At 35.4% G+C, this 17,730-nt stretch overlaps 1 protein-coding gene across 5 annotated transcripts in view; it reads left to right on the forward strand.

Annotated features, from left to right (window-relative positions):
- TFG (trafficking from ER to golgi regulator) overlaps window positions 1–17,730 on the forward strand; it is a 31,335-nt gene that overhangs the window by 12,086 nt on the left and 1,519 nt on the right. For 2 of the 5 annotated variants that reach the window (XM_074362380.1, XM_074362377.1), the window contains exons 4-7: window positions 1,079–1,225; window positions 4,670–4,825; window positions 8,715–8,843; window positions 14,744–14,833. In XM_074362380.1, coding sequence (XP_074218481.1) covers window positions 1,079–1,225; window positions 4,670–4,825; window positions 8,715–8,843; window positions 14,744–14,833 — 522 coding nt within the window. Of the gene's footprint in view, window positions 1–1,078; window positions 1,226–4,669; window positions 4,826–8,714; window positions 8,856–14,743; window positions 14,834–17,730 lie in introns of all 5 variants that reach the window. The other 3 variants (XM_074362374.1, XM_074362369.1, XM_074362388.1) reach the window with 2 other exon arrangements.

Raw genomic sequence — 17,730 nt, forward strand, 5'->3', positions numbered from 1 at the left:
TGCACAGGGAAATATATTCAATATCTTGTAGCTTACAGTGAAAAAGAATATGAAAATGAATATATATGTATTCATGTATGACTGAAGCATTGTACTGTACACCAGAAATTGACACAACATTGTAAACTGATTATACCTCAATAAAAAACAAACAAAAAGCCAAAAACCAAAAAACCCATCTTTTACAAAGAATATTCCTGAATCTTTATTTTCAAATAGATTTCCTTTTCTAATTTGGAATCTTAGGAATTTGTATATAGCTGTACTGACAATTCATAAAACATTTTAGTTTAATTTAATTTTTGAACTCATATCTTGAAGTTTGCATTCAGAGCCTTGTGTCTTTTTTTTTTTTTGAATTAATCTCAATGGTGACAGTCTGTTGCTGGATGAAGGATTCTTTTTTAGTCAGCTAACAGTCATTTGGACAAAAAATATAATTAAATGAGGGGTAATACTGCCTTTGTTTGAAAAAAAACACCAGTGATTATTTAATAATCTCTGACCTTGTAGCTTATGTCCTGCTTTTGAAGGACAGTGGTGATGTGGATTCGTGAATTCTGCATAATTTTTTTTAATAGGTTACTTTTTAGGTCAGTTATTTTAGGTAGCTAATTTTTCTTCTGGGTCAGAAGTAGGCAAAAAGGCTAACAGACTTAACAGTCATATTGTACCTTTAATGAGGTGTTTTTGTATTGTTTCAAGACTATAAAAGAATTATGTGAAATAAAATGAGCTTTTGAAGGTATATAATTTCTATTAAAAATATTTTAAAGCTTTCTGTAATTTTAATTTATTTCACTGTATTTGAATTCTTCCAATAATATACCTTTTTTCTACCATTATGGGTCATAATCTGGTGTCAATAAAGACTGATGAATATTTCTTTTTTCCAAAAAGCAAATAATTAGCAATGAAGACTCCTTCCCTTAAAAAGTTATTTGAATGAAATCAGTAGGTATCTTGTTTAAGTTTGTTAAACTTTTTAAAGAAGTTATTTTAATTTTTCTTTATTGTGTATTTTTTCCTTATTCAAGAACATTTTCTAATTTTAAGAAAATTCATGCTTTTATTCCAGTTAATGGCCAACCAAGACCCCTTGAATCAAGTCAGGTGAAATACCTCCGTCGAGAACTGATAGAACTTCGCAATAAAGTGAATCGCTTATTGGATAGCTTGGAACCGCCTGGAGAGCCAGGACCGTCCACCAACATTCCTGAAAATGGTAGAGTGTGAATCCGTTTATTCTGATTTATTCTTCTTAAATCTTTTTGCAGATTTTTTTTTTTTTAACTCTTCTTCAGCAGGAGTGGGATGGCACCTCCAGTGTCACCGTTTCTTACTTACTACTTATGCCTCTGTGGTAATATTCTTATCTGTGTTCCCAAACCTGGAAGTTCATCAGGATTACTGGGAGGTTTTATTATACCAGTTCCTGAATCTCATCAGAGACCTACTAGAGGGCAGGGCCCGTGGATCCCACTGGTAAAGTGCTCTCTGAGTAATTCTCTTACAACTGGTCTTAGACACCTGGGTTTACAACATAGGTCAGTTTTCAAACCCCTTTGACTTGTGAACCTTTTTCAGTGTAATAGTTAAGGAACCTTAGGAATGGAAATCATTTCATGAATTTTATGTGATATATAAAGTAGTTTCAAGTAAAAGTAATTTTAGATTGATACAATCACATGGTGTATTATAAAGTTTATCTTAAGCAGTGTTCATAATATACAAAGAAAGTATATTGTCTTCCATTTTATAGATGACATGAACTATTTATAATGAGATAAAGCAAGGTTTCTTGACAGATTTGGAACTGAAATTAGTTTTGTGACCAAATATATTATAAAATGTAGACTAAAATTTAAGAATGGCTTGAAAGTAGATTTTAAAAAACTTGGCTTTCTTCAACTTTTAATATTCTTAGATGTTGCACATTAAAAATAAACTTTTTTTCTTACAGTTTTTGTGTTTTTGTGCAAACATGCATAAATTTATATGCCTAAAACTGTCCATATTGTGAAATAGTAATATTTTATAGAATCTGGATGACTGGAAATAAGGGGCTTATATAAGAAGATGATTTTGTGAAAAGTAGCATTGTGTAATCCCTTGCAGCCTTTAGATTATTTTATTTGTTGGCTCTGTTTAAATTTTGGAGTTTTGTTTAATTTAGTTATAAGTTAAATAAAGATACATTTTCCATAATTTCCCTCTCCCTCCAGCCATGTAGAATTTTGTTACGGGTAGATGCTTGATAAGTATTTATTGATGGATTAGTAATTTCTAGTTCCACCTCTTGATTTCAGAACATATTGGAAATTTGCTGAAATACTAAAATGAGATCTTCCTGTCTTCTTTATAGTGAAACCTTTTATATTTCAGGTCAAAGCAAATTGCCTTTTCTTTCCAATTTAAAGTCAAGGAATCTGAAAAAAAAACTTCAGAACATTTTTCTAGAAGAAATTATAGATGCTGATACAACAAATATATATATATATGCATGCATGTAATTTCATGGGGTTTAAGCATCTGTTTATAAAATCTAGATCAAAATTCAACAAGCAGTGCCAGTACTGTGCAGAAATGACTTACAATAACCTATGTCCTGCTCTAAGGAATAGATTTATAAGCTTTTTGGCTTTGGTGAAACCTTTTTGTTCACTTATTTCTTGCCACATACTGCTTTTATGAGTTTATTTCCATGTGTTCATATGTTTTATTTAGCCTCTCACCTATGTTAATATAAAAGATGTTATAGTTGATTTCTTCTCTGCCTCTTGGAAATTATATCACATATTGTTTCTTTATGTGGCCATCCTTTTAGTCATTGTATGCTATCTGAATCATCTAATGAACTGAATAATACTGGATTTATTTTTATAGATGGTTGTAACTTGTTTTTTGTTTCCTCCCCTGTACTTAGTAAATCCCTTACCACTTGACCACCTACCTTTAATGAAACTTCCTAAGCTTCTAAGCTCTTAGAAGATACTCTAATTTAATACTCTTCTCAAGAAAAAAAAAGTATAAAATAAGCCCCCCAAAAGCTACATCAGAAACTGACAGTCTAGTTCACAAAACAAAACTACCAATCAGCTGTCAGTACTCTTTAGAACCACGTTGCTTGTCCTCATCCAGAAACATGTGGCTACCTGTGTTTTTCAGCGCTCTACCTCTGTAATGGTTCTTAGACAGTTGCTTTCTCTGTGAAGCAAATGATGTGTACACTACCCTAAATACCGAATTGACCTGTTACATTTGTTCTGCATTAGCTACAGGAGCAACCAGCGGGCTAGTGGACATGTATTTTGTTTCTTGATGGATTTATTTTGCAGTAAGTGGAAGGATGCATAGGTAGTGGAAGGTAGCAGTGGGAGGGGAAATAATCGTGAGATTGGTGTGATATGCTCTTGGGATATAGCCTTGGAATTAAGTGGAAGGAAATTGGTGAGGAAGATGGATGACTGGCAGACTTATTTTAAAGGAGTACTCAGAGCAGTTTCCTTCCAGAAATTTTGGAAATATTAATGTAATTGAGGAATGATAGGAATAAATGAGGGCTGCAAGCCATTGTGTGCTTATATTCCACTTATTACTTAGACTTTTTCACAAGATAAATTTTGTCTTGGCCACAGAGTTAGTCTAATAACTGATGTTCGTTTACTCGGTTGGTAAAAGAGAAGAATTGATTAATTGTTATTTGAGTAAATGGTTAGCAGTATTCTTCTTGTTTACTTGTTTATTTTGTTTCATTTTTAATATCTTTTTTTGTATCCTAAGTTCTTAAGTTCTTATTTGTAAAATGTAGGTTATTCTTGAACCCCTTTTCTTTCACTAGGCAGTAGTATAAATGCCTGTTTAGTACCTTAGCATCCTTAGGAGGAAAGCATGGTTTTAAATTTTCCTTGCTCATATGCTTAAAATTCTGTTTTTCAAAATATTTTGTCATGGGAAAATTAAAAAATATACAGAAGTAGGCATAATACCAAAATGAATCCCATGAACCCACACCCAACTTCAGCAGTTAATCAACTCATGGTATCATGTCATCTATACTCCCATACATCTCCACCCTTATCGTATTATTTTCAGCAAATCCCAGACGCATATTTTTCATCTGTAAAGATTTTAAAAAGTAACTTAATAAGTATTTTAAAGGAAGACATAGCAAATTAGTGATGGCATTAGATTTCCATGTACTTTAATAATGAACCATAGGCAAGTAGAAATAAAACATAAAAATCAATATCATAACTTTAGTTAAGCTTATCATTTTACAAAATAAAGCTTTAGTGCATAGTATGTATCTGATACTAGGATATATAACATAGGACTCCCCAAAAAAGGGCAAAATGTTTCTTTCTGTTTGTTAAGGAGCTCTTATTTTTTTTTTCCTCATCTGATAATTCTTAGGGAAGGACATAAATAACAGCTTTTTCAAAAAATTTTATCTATCTTGCATTTTGTTTTGACCCTTTTTCCCCTGATTTAAAAAACAAAAATATAAAAATGTGTAAAGAGAAAGATAAAATTATCTATAATCCTCTATTTGGGGATACTGAACATTCCAGACTATTTGCACATACATATTTTCCTATCAGTATTTTTTTAGGCCTTACTCAGTATAGATAAAATGGAAACAAGTTTTTGCTTATTCCTTTTATAGATACTGTGGATGGTAGGGAAGAAAAGCCTGCTGCTTCTGACTCTTCTGGAAAACAGTCTACTCAGGTTATGGCAGCTTTTGATCCTTTAAAAAACCAAGATGAAATCAATAAAAATGTCATGTCAGCGTTTGGCTTAACAGATGATCAGGTTTCAGGTAAGTTAGTTCCTTCCTCCCATCCTTTATTCCCTCTCTCCTTCCTTCTCTCCCTTTCCTTTTTTTCTTCTTTCATAGAAGAAAACTTGGATATGGTGAAGTGCACAAATCTTAAGGGTTCAGCTCAGTAAGCGTTTACATGTGTAAAACACCAACTAGATCAAGATGTAGTTGATTCCTGGCACCCTGGATAGCCTTCTCATGCCCTCTCCCAATCAATAGAACTCTTTCCTTTAAAGAATAACTTCTGTTTGGTTCAGGTAAATTTTATTGAAAGTAAAATTCAGAGGGTTTATTTTTTTTTAAATCTGAACCATTTTATAATCTTATTTCAGATTTGTTGCAGGATTTAAATTATATTTGATGTCTTTTTCTCTCTTCTGATCTTAAATTAGGGAAATTTAAATGTAGATTTCTGGTTAAATTGTTTGTTGTAGAAAGTCCTTTTATATGAGTATTTTTAACCTTAAAATAGTATCTGTACTGTGCTGCTTTTTTATTTTTTGGCCATCATTTCTTCAGCATTTTTCCTGCTTTCTCTCTTTTGGGATTCCTATTACACATACATTGGACAGCTTAATATTGTCCCATAGGTCTCTGAGGTTCATTTTCTTCACTCATTTCTCTCTTTTTTAGACTGAATGATTTTTATTGAATTCACTTGAAGTTCACTGATTTTTTTCCTTCCATTTCCAACCTGCTTTTGAACCTTCCTAGTGACTTCTTGACCTCAATTTTTGTGCTTCAGCTCAAGAATTTCCATTTGGTTCTTTTTGTAGTTAATTTTTTTTTTCTGTTGAGATTCCTTACCTTTTCATTTATTAAGATTGTATTTCCCTTTTACTTCACTTTAAGGTACTTTTGTTTAATTCTTTAAAGGTATTTATAAAGCTGCTTTGAAACGTTTGCTGCATCTGACATCTGGGCCTGTTTGATGCCTGTCTCCTTTGCCTGCCTTCTTCCCTTGAGTATGGATCACATTTTCTTCTTTCTTTGCTTATCTGATAGTGTTTGATTGAAAACTGTACTTTGTGGTTCAGATATTGTAGGAACTTGGGATTCTTCAGTCTTAACAGTCTTCCAGCTGAGCTATTTCAGCAGTGATGACTTGGGATTCTTTTAGGTTCTTGTGAGGATTTTTTGTTATTGTTGCTCTAGCAGGGAGTTAACTTGTATTCACTCAGACTACCCTTTCTTTCTCCCCATGGGGTACAGCAGCTGATAGCAGCTGATATCTCTGCTCAGTCCCTTCAGCTCTAGGTGCTATTTTTTATTTTGTTTTATTTTTTGTTCTCTTTTCTGTTGGAGGTTACTCTCCCCTTTCCTAACTCCATGGCCAGTTGGGGATTTTAGGCTGAGCATATATTCAGATTTCAGGTCTCATTCCTTCAAGTAGCTCTTTTACTCTTAAGAATTTTCACCTCAAATTTCTAGTTGGTTGGCCAGCTGTGAAGTTAACCCTGTGGCTCTCTGCTGTTGGAACTGCAGAGATCAGGGTTTGCAGTTCTTACCGTTGTAATTCGATTGGGGTGAACTCTTGTCTGGTTTCTGCCAACACTGACTTCCAGTAATTTCAAATAACTGTTTTCTTCTATTTGGGAGTTAAACCCTTCCACAAGTAGTTTACTTTGCCATTATCAGTAACTGGAAAGATAGGGTTTTATCTGTTAATTTTCTTTTTCTTTGAGACTTTTATGGGGTTATTTATTAAGGAGAGTTATGTAAAATTCTGAAAAAGACAAATACTTGTATCTAATGTATGTTCTTGGCAAAAGAAGACATCAGGCAAGTGTTACATCTGAAAAACACATTTTTAGAGCAACTGAAATATGAGTTAATATTAAAGCTTCTTAATATTTAAGATGTCAAGATATGCCAGATGGAGGAGTGAAGAGTTATGTATGAGGTCAGGCTTAAAAATTTGGTTAGAATATAGTGTAGACCAGACTAATATGAATAATATTGACGTTTTATTTGAAGGCCGTTTTTCTGGTAGCTTTGTATGTTGCATTGAAGTAAGAAAAGCTGTACACATAGAAAATTCCAGGATACTTTTTACTTATTCAGGTTGGATATGGTGGAAAAGCTTGGCTGCAAGAGTGATTGTGGACATGGAGTGGAGGGATGAAGTGTTAAAAACACAGGATGAGCAACATTAACTAATAACTTACATACAAGGAGAAAGGAGAAGTCAAATAATTCTTTTTAGGAAAATAACTTTGTCTTATATGTGTCATCCTTAAGAGGGATGTGTGTGTGTGTTTGTCTGCGTATTTATAAATATCAGTAAAGTAGTGGTACACAGGAGCAGCGTCCATTTTACTCTGGTAGTCATCAGTTTCTCTTGCATTACCACTGCTGTTATCCTAGTTTGGATTCTCATCAGTATCTGGACTATCAGTTCCCAACTGTGCGCCTCCGGCAGTGCTAAATTCTGGGCTACACCAGTGCAGAGGACAGAGATTTGCCCTCGGGGAAATTGGTCTGCTAGTAATTGAAAGTACTTCGGTGGAGCTTTCTAAGTGGTCATTACTTTCATAAGCTCTTGCTGTATTACCACTTTTTTTCATATTTTTTAAAATTGAGGTATAGTTGATATACAATATTATATGTTTCAGGTGTGTAACACAGAGATTGACAATTTTTCAAGGCTATAGTCCATTTATAGTTATAAACTAGGGCTCTATTCTCTGTGCTGTACAGTATATCCTTGTAGCTTATATATTTCATACATAGTTTGTACCCCTTAATCCCCTACCCCTTTCTTGCCGCTTTCCCTGTGTAGTCTCTTTTACAAGCGCTTGCTAAAAGTACTTGGTAACTCATCCTTACAGTAAGCATACGAAGTTGGAATTAGTATTTCTTTTGTACAGATGAGGAAACTGAGCCACAGAAAGAGATTAAGTAACATGCCCAGAGTTACACAGCTACTAAGTGGCAGCACTGGGATTCGAACCTAGGCAGAGTGTGGCTCTAAAACTTGTGTTTTTAACCACTCTTCTGTTATTGCCCAAATAAAAAGAACTTAAAGAAGCTGTCTGCAGAATATCTTTTTTAACTTCGCTCCATTTACTTCTTTGTTCATTATTTTGGAAGAATTTTGAGTGTTCCATGTGTGAGAGAGCTAGGCCTTGTGTGGCAGATGGAAAGAACCAGAAAAGATCCTGGCTAAAAGAGCTCCTGGCCTAAGAGGGAAGGTGGGACCTGATCAGAAAAGCAGAGTAGGAGTTGGTAAGGGTCATAATAGAAGTATACTCCATAGAAGCTCACGAGTGGAAAAAAGTATTTATGGGTGAAGAAGGCTTACCAGAAGTGGGAGTTTTAACTGGGTTTTAAGGAATGTTACATTTAGGTATATGAAAGTGGGACAGTGGAGGGAACAGTGATAGATGAGATGGAGGCAGAAGGAATGTTAGATACATCATTGGAGGAATAGGGAATAGGTTAGTTTAGATGAAGGGGGCATATGAGAAGAGGAATTGTGAGGGCTTGGACCCTTAAATACCAAACTAGAGGGCTGAACTGAATTTCTGGGCAGTGGAGACCCACTGAAGAATGAAATGACAGTTTTGGTTGGTCTAAAAATTAGGTGGCATAAAGTAGAAGATACTGGTATGGCAGAGTTGAGTTTTGGTTTTTGCAGGAGTTTAGGACTCAGGAATGTAGCACCCCACACTGCAGGGAAGGGTTTCCAGTTGTATCTTTGGATTCTTAAGAGACTGGAGCAAAGGGAAAAAAAAAGTATATACACCAATATAAGAGGCTGTATTTGTGCTTATGCTTATTCTACAGTACTTTTATTTTTAGTGTCTTAACCAAATTTATTAATTGAGCTTGTTGGGGAAAGGTCTTGTATTAGAAACTGAACTGACTTTTCATGACCATCCAGGGCCACCCAGTGCTCCTGCAGAAGACCGTTCAGGAACTCCCGACAGCATTGCTTCCTCCTCTTCCGCAGCTCACCCGCCAGGAGTTCAGCCACAGCAGCCACCATATACAGGAGCTCAGACTCAAGCAGGTCAGAGTGAAGGTAAAATAGAACTTAGAGTTTGTGTGTGGTTGTTGCTAATGATGAAAAGCTTACACAGGCGTTCATGCCATGAGCCCGGTTGTGAAAAGTTTTGATTTACTGACGTAGTATGCTTTGGGGTTAAAAAAACCAAATAGAACAATATGTCAGGTATGCTTCCAGTTATTAAGGAAAAAAAAAAACTAACAAAGTGTTCATATGAATATTAATACAGGGTGAATGATCAGGAAGGATTCATACCAGTCACTAGTTAGTGGTGACCATGAGGGCAGAAGTGACCCATTGAGGTCACACTTTATTTTGTAATCTACTTAGGTGCAATTTTATTTCCTTCTCCCTTCCTCTCTTGCAACTGCGTATCATTTTTGTGATTTAAAATGACTTGAAGAATAGAGGTAAAGCATAACTTTAGTTAAGTAGTGTTTTGAAAAGATAAATAGCCCTTTATATTTTTGTGCAGTTAGAAATATATTTTTTGGGGAAAAAGCAATGTATTTTAAATCAAAGTTTTCCTCTCTAAATGGTACATCCTTGGATGAGCAGTTCAGTCTCTGGGTTTTGATACCCTCCCACTGTAAATTTTAAATTGGACTAAACCCGTGGTTTTAAAAGAATGTCTTTAGTCCTGAATGACATAGAACTTGAAAGCTCAGTATTTAACAGGTAAAGGGGTCATTGCCAGGGTTGAAGGGGATTGAGGGGCCACATAGCTCAGGACAGCAAGCATGAGGTGCCTCACTGAAACCCTTGGAAGCTTTGTAGAATGTGGCTGCATGGTTACTGATCTAGGGTTCCTTCCAGATGTTGAAGAGTTATTTCTTTGAATTGCCCATGCATGGTAGGACTTTTAAAAACACACATTCTACTTTAAAACAAACACCAGATGGTGCTCTATTTGTATAAAGGGGCCAGGTGGTGGTATGATGTATTTTCAGCACCAAAAGCAAGTTTTTCAACACCGTAAGTGACTGAGTTTATCAATCACATTAAAACAAACAAACAATCTGTAGCCTAAAATGCACCAAGCACTTTTTTTTAATTGAAGTATAGTCAGCTTACAATGTTGTGTTAATTTCTGGTGTACAGCACAATACTTCAGTCATACAGGAACCTACCTATATTTGTTTTCATAGTCTTTTTAACCATAAATTACCACAAGATATTGAATATAGTTCCCTGTGCTATACAGTATGAACTTGTTTTGTTTTTTTAACCAAGCACTTTTGTAGTAGAGTCCCAATTATCCTGTGGCCTTACTTTTAGAGTTGTCCCATTGGGTGCATGCTAGTCATCTGGACTAGCAGGTGGCAGTTTGCTGATGTATGAGTGGTTCTGGGAAGAATTTCTTACTGCTTAAGCCTTTTTTCAACCGCCTGTAGTCTTTCCTTTGTACCAGGTTGCAACTGCCAAAACTGGAACAAGCTAGAATTGAAGCAGATGTGTCTGAAACAGGGAGGCAAAAGCAGAGTGCCAGAGATATGATGGGAGTTTAATGGCTGTATCAGGTGAACTAACATTTCTTAAAAAAAAAAAAAAAAAAAGTCCCATTTGAAGCAGTACATCCTGTTGTAGGATGGAAGTTGGAAGGGTAATTGTACCAAATAATGTTTTCTGTTCACTTATAAAGGAATGGGATTTAAGGCTGTACTAACAATATCTCAAATTATTCTATTAGGGATTTGTTTAAATGGCAAATTTATTTTCAAATAGGTAAAATTCTAAAAATATGAAAGGATATACAGTGCAAATTTGAAAATTCTCCCACTTCTGACTCTAGCAACCAAGTTCCATTTTCCGGAGACATCAGATTAAGACCATATGATATGAATGGATTCCTTTAGGGTGGCATTAATTGTATACCTTATAAAATGTTACTTTTTTTAGTTTACATTAAAACTTACAACATAAAAAATTATAAAGTTATTATAATGGGACATTAATCAATAGATTAGCATTCTAGAGGTGAATCTCTAGATTAGTGCTGTCCAAAAGAAATACAGTGGAAGCCACATGTAATTTAAAATTTTCTATTAGCCACATTAAAAAAAAGTTTCTAAAAAAAGGTAAAATTAATTTTCATTATACATTTTATTTAATCCACTCTATCCAGTGTATCAACACGTAATCATTATTAAAAAGTTAATGTTTTATATTGTTTTTCATACTGCTTATTGGAGATCTGGGGTATGACACTGATTTGAAACACAGCGTATCACAGTTAAGACTAGCCCCGGCTCAGGTGCTTATCAGTAGCCATGTGTGGCCAGTGTCGATTGTACTGGGTGGCACAGCTCTAGGTTAGTGTAGCAGTTATTTATACGTTCCCAACATGAATTATAGACTACTTTAATGAATACTTTATGATGTGTGATGTGTAGTGAGTCCCTGACAGCACCAGTTAGTTAGATCAACTGCTCATCATAATTTGAGCAGAATAATCAACAAAAAAATCTATTACGTATAATTGATTAACATAGCAATCTCTTAGATGTGAAATAATCTAAAAGTAAATAATTCTCGGTTCTTAAATTCGATAAAAGGGACATCGGATTTGTACATTTTTTTTTCAAGAATTTTAATCTTAATATGTGTTGTTCAGTTAAAAGGATCAACAAAATGTTAAGCATCATGAATAGAAATAAAATGGACAGTATTATCTTTTTCAGATAAAGTGAGTGCCTCTGTTACTGGAAAGCCACATGCAGTTGAGTGGTTGCCAAAAACATAGATAAGTGGTGAGGATACAGAGAAGAGCGCTAAAAATCATCAAAGACCAGGAAGTATTGCTCTTTGACAAACTAAAAAGGTGGAAAGGATATAATTAAAATCTATAAAATCATGTGGTAATATAATGATAAGCTGAGTAGACTTTTAAAGTAGCTTTTATTATGTAAATTTTGAAACGTATGTAAAAGTAGAGCTAGAATAATCAACTCTTCATGTTTCCATCACGTGGCTTCAACACTTACCGGTATTTTCGCATTCGTTTTTACCTACTACTCCCTCTGCTACTTTTCACTCGATGATTTCAGTGTGCCTGTCTAGACGATAACCTTTTCTTTTTAGCAATACCACCATGTCATTATCACACGCAACAAAATTAGGTGATTCTTAAAGTCAACACATACATACATATTTGAACTTCCCTACTTGTCTCTTGATTACCTTATTACAGTCGGTGGCTTGTTCAAATCAGGAGTCTAACAGGGTTCACTTTCCCATTTGTGTGTCTTAAGATTTTCTTTTTTCTATAGCTGTCAACCCTGCATGTTTTTAAAGTCAAAACTACGTATATTCATCATCTACGGCTATGTAACAATTTATCCCAAAACATAGATGCTTAAAACATTTATTATCTTACAGTTTGAGAGTTAGGGATGTGGGAGCAGCTTAGCTTGGTGGTTTTAGGTCAGGGTCTCTTATGAAGTTGCAGTCACCTGAAGCTTAACCTGAGCTGAAGGATCCACTTCTAAGAGGACTCCCTCACACGGTTGTTGCAGGAGGCTTCAGTTCCTCACCACGTGGACGTCATAGGCTGCTTGGATGACCTCATGACGTGGCAGCTCCCACCACAACGAATGATCAAGAGAGAGTAATAGTGGGTGGCTGTCTTTCACAGCCTGTCCTCAGAAATGTCACTGTCATGTGTGCAGTATTCTAATGGTATATAGGTCAGCACTATTCAGTGTGAGGGGACTATACGAGAGAATGGACACTCACGTGTTTATTGCTTATTTTTGTGTTGTGGAGTTAATCTTTGTTAATTTCTGAAAAAATGTAAAGGATACCAGCCCCTTGTCATATGCTCTATCTGTGCAGGAGTCACTGAGGGTAATCATGGAGGCTGGCTGCCAGTCCGTGTAACAAAGTACAGTCCCAGAAGGCTCACCATTACTCTTTGCTTCGTCCCATTCTCATTCTCCCCTTAGAAAATGTTTTTTATGACTCTAACCTTTTTCTACCATTGATTCTTTCTAAATATAATACACAAAACATAGCTTTTATATATATATACTTTATATAATATATATATACACACACACATACTTTTTCTTCCAATCATAGCTTACTCTAAACTGTGTTGGCATCTTGCTTTTTCACTTAATAGATCCTGTAGCTGTCTCTTTCTTCAAATATACTAAGTTGTTCCTCCTTTTTTACCACTAAGCACATACTTCATAATTAAGTTTCACAATATTGTGACAATACTGTGACTGAGTCCCGTTTTAGACTTGAGTGAAGTGTGTTTACAATAAATAAAAGGAATACTATGTAGAGAGAGTAAACGTCTGAAACTCTTAACTCCAGGGATGGTGTTTTCACAATGAATTTGAAGCAGAGTAAGAGAAAAATAGAACCTGCACTTGCTTTAAGAATAGCTGTCCCCTGTCTTTTTTTTTTAGGAAAACAATTAGGCTTTTTTGAGTGAGAGTTCCTTAGAATCATTGCTGGCAGCTGTCTACTATATGGAGGTTAATCTCAGGCTTTCCGATGATACCAAAGTTAATATTTACATAAATGAGATAACGTGTACAGAACTCCTTTTAAACTAATGCTCTAGGGTTTTATGCCTGCGTTCCGGGGATGGCTCTTACTAGCTGTGATGTATTAATTCCAGGTGAGTTGCTTAATCTTTCTGTATCTGAAATAGGGATTGCTAATGAGGTTGACTTTTTAACTGGAAAATAGTTAAGCAAATTTTATTTCTATCATAAAAAGCATACAGCTGCTTGCTGGGAAATAAGCTGGCTATAAATACAGGCATAGCTCATTTAGTGCTGCAGTACGTCGGGCTGAGCAGCCGGCCCGGTAGCGTGGGTTCTGTCCCTGGATCTCAGCCTGTGAGCACTGCTCCTCAGTTGGAATGGCGCTGGGTAATGCACTGACTTTTTTTCACTAGTTGTCTTTTTCTGCCCATAAGTATGCTATTTACCCATAGTCTTCTGACTAACAGCAGGTAAGTTTGAGTATTTTTTAAAGAATTAGCAACATTTAATTATTTTAAACATTTAAATACTAGCTAGATTTTTTTAAAAAATTTAAATATTAGCTAGATATTACAACGCAAGTTTTATTGCTACTCTAGGCATTAGATCTGGCTAAATCCACTGTTAGAACAACTGTAAAGTAGTAGACATGATAAAGACATGAACCAATAAATCCTTGCTTGCTTGGAAATCACCTGTAATAGCAGTATCTATCTAAAAGGTTTCTCCATAGAAACTATGGTCTGCTGACCCCAAGTAAGACTTCCATTTCTAAGAACTCATCACCAGGGTTAAACACGTGTGCCATTATTCAAAGGGGAACTGGGAACCACTTCAGCTTTAGCAGAGGCCACATGATTGGGTATGATACTCAGATGATGAAAAGCAAACTGTTGTCAAATGCCAAGTGTGTCTTTGAGGCCTGGAATGAAAGATGTAGGTCCTTGCTACCAAAGAGTCCATTAATATGGCAACAAAGGTTCAAGCCTTTAGATATCAAAAGACAGGGCTTTGGGAAAGATTTAGGAGCTATTAATGGTATTTGTCCCTTTTTTCAGATTTTTATTTATTGAATTTTGACTCATTTGATTTTTTACTGAACATTAGCAGTACATATCTGTTGGCATTTGGGTTTGAAAACATTTGTTTTTCTGGACTTTATGAAGTAACCACTAGTGTTATTTGCTGCAAGTTAATCCGCAGCAGAGTGTCCACATCTATCTGTTAAACTGTTCATTCTCTTCTTCTTCGGAGACATCTGAAGAGGGAACAGACACATTCTTGTGTCTTGGTACTCAGTGTATTTCTGTGTGAAGGGGGAGAGAATTAAATGTGTCTTAAAAAAAATTTCTCTTCTGCTCAGTTAAACCTGCCCCTTTCCCTGTGTCTTGTGCTCTGTAGGTCAGATGTACCAGCAGTACCCACAGCAGGCGGGCTACGGCACCCAGCAGCCGCCGGCGCCGGCACAGCCGTACGGTGTCCAGTATTCAGGTGAGCACATGTCCAGGGGGCGCTGGCTCGTGGTTTTGAGCAGTTTCTAGACTCATTAAATTTTAATTCTTTCCTCTTAATCCCTTGATTTGCAATACTTTGCATTGTTATAGTAGCTATGAAGTATTTATTGGGGAAAATCATTTATTTATTAAAATATTTTGCATAAATATTTTATTGTAAATCACCATTTCAGTTTTCCAGTGGGCAAGTAAAACTTATAGTCATAGTAGGTGATTTCTGTAATAACTTGTAGTATAAAAAAGTTTTTAATACAAAGCTATCTCCTCCTGTACTTCCTGGGTGATTTAAAACTACAAAAATGCAGTATTTTTTCCTCCATTATATGTGACACATAATCCCAGTGTACTCTTAGTACCTGTAAAACTATTAACAGTTCTCTCATACATGGAAAGAGGCGATCTTATAAAATAAGAACCAAATTGAGCTACTTAGGTTTTTAAATCTCCCAAAAGTATGTAGGAATACCAAAAACAGGCCCTAAAAGTAGAATTGTGTGAAACATTTCAGGCAACTAACTAAGAACATAAAAATCTCTTCAGTGTAGCTTTGAATAGTGTGGTTATAATTCACGTAATTTTTACATTTGTTATATCTGAGAATTTGTGTTCAACTCTTGTTTTACAGCCAAAGATTTAAGTATCAAAATTTCAAAAAATTAAATTTTAAAAAATTAAAGGATTAATTTTACAATACAAAAATGAGAAAAACAGGCAGTAAATACATGGAGGGGGAAGTCAGCCTCATTAGCAGTCCCTTTTTCAGGTACAGAAAGATTAAGCAGCTTACCTGGAGTCAATACATCATAGCTAGTAAGAACCATCCCTGGAGCCCAGGCATAAATCTAGAGCGTTAGTTTAAAGAGTTTTGTACACATTACCTCATTTATATAGATATTAACTTAGGTATCATCTGAGATTAACCTCCATGCAGTAGATGGCTGCCATCAATGATTCTAAGAAACTCCACTCAAAAAAGCCTAATTGTTTTACTCAATAAAAAATGACAGGGGACAACTATTCTTAAAGCAAGAATATGCTGTTTTTTTCTTACTCTGCTTCAAACTCGCTGTGTGAAAACGTCACCTCTGGGGTTAAAAGTTTGAGACCTTGCGGCTCCCAAAGCGTAGAATTACTTACTGTCTAGTCCTTTACAGAAAAATGTTTCTTGTCCCCTGAACTAGACCATTAAATTCTATCATTGGAGTTTAACGTATTTCGACACACACAGCAGTTTTTATTTGGATTGTATTTCTGTAGAGTGATTTAACCTATAGTGGCTAGTTTTTAATTATATAAAATAGGTGGACTGAATTAAACTTGGACTGTGATATTGGGGGAAGGTTATTTTTAGGATGTAGTCCTTTAAACAGAAACTAGTGTTACAAATTATATAATTTGTGGAAATAATAGAGTGGAACAGACCTAGTTATCTAATCCAGGGGATTTCAGCCTTCACTGTGCCTCAGAATCACCTGGAGAGGTGTTTTTTGTTTTTTGTTTTGAAATTTACAGCGGCCTCTGAGAGATCTTGTTTCATTTGGTTGGGGGTGGGACTCAGGCTTTGATATTTTAAAAGCATCAGAAATCATTCTAAACTGCAGCCAGGGTGGGGACCACTGATCCTGTCCCACCCATTCATTTTCTACCTGAGGCATGAGGGTTTACGGAGTTGCGATGCATTGAAGCCACTTAGTGGGGGAGCTAGACCAGAACCCAGTACACTTGACTTCACAGTAAATTGCTTACCTCTGTCATTCTGTGTTCTCCATTCTAGACCAGGGGTTGGCAGGCTTTCCTGCAAACATAAAAGGCTACGTAGTAAATATTTTAGGCTTTGTGGACTGTATGACTCCTTGTCTTGTACTATTCACTTACTCAGAAAACCACAGAATTTCCATTTTTTTTTGCCATTTCTGTGTTTTTCACCAAAGTTACTCATTGATTTTGTTTTCCAAGGGAGGGGATGGTGGTGGGGAGGGAGACTATATACATTAATAGAGGTATTGCCACATTATGGTCAAAGACTTGTAGGTTGCTAATGAAACAGCATCTTAGGCCCTTAGGTTATTCCCTCTCCTGAGAAATAAAGGATATGGTTGTCCCCAGATTCTGTTAAAAAGGCAGTTTAGATTTCATTTGCCAGGATGAAAAGACAGCTTTTTTTTGCTCACAATCTTAAGTTGAACAGATATTTTCAATATAAAAGCTGAGTCCTTCTGTTTTTCCAAAAACTTACAATAAAAAAAATTATGTAGAAGACAGAAGTTGTATGACTTTCAAGTTTTTATCATGAATTGACATTAGTTCAGTATTTGGATACTACTGTGAGTAAAATGCTTTAGATATATGAATTACTAACAAAAAATTAAGCTTGCTTTTAATGATTTTAGTTAGGTCGTCACTGAGTAAAATTTAGTTCTTTTCAAATTATTATCTTTGTATTTCTGATCCTGCTAGTCCTATTAACTTGAATTTGGGAGATATGGAAATAGTCAACTAAATACTCTGCTTGGAGACTGTAAGTGGTGGTGGTAACACTGGACCATGTTTGACACTCTGCTGGTTTGGCAGTTTCCCTCTGTGACCTTTTCCAGTTTTGTTCATGGACTATGTCAAAAAGATTTCTTTCATGAGTAAATTTTGAACCCAGGTTCAAGGTGAGTTCAGAATATACTCAAATTCATTCAATCCTTTTTATTTTTTTTAATGCAGGGTTGTACATATTTTAATAATTTTCTTATGTATCTGGTATTTAATGCTGACAGGATTCCAGTCAATGGAGAGGTTTCATTGCAAGTAGCTGCAGGTGTGTTTCATGGTAGAGATAAAAGTTTTTAGTGAAGCAGACTTTTTCTTTTAAAAAAAATTTACATC

This window comes from Camelus bactrianus, chromosome 1 (assembly GCF_048773025.1).
Source record: "Camelus bactrianus isolate YW-2024 breed Bactrian camel chromosome 1, ASM4877302v1, whole genome shotgun sequence".
Taxonomy (NCBI): domain Eukaryota; kingdom Metazoa; phylum Chordata; class Mammalia; order Artiodactyla; family Camelidae; genus Camelus; species Camelus bactrianus.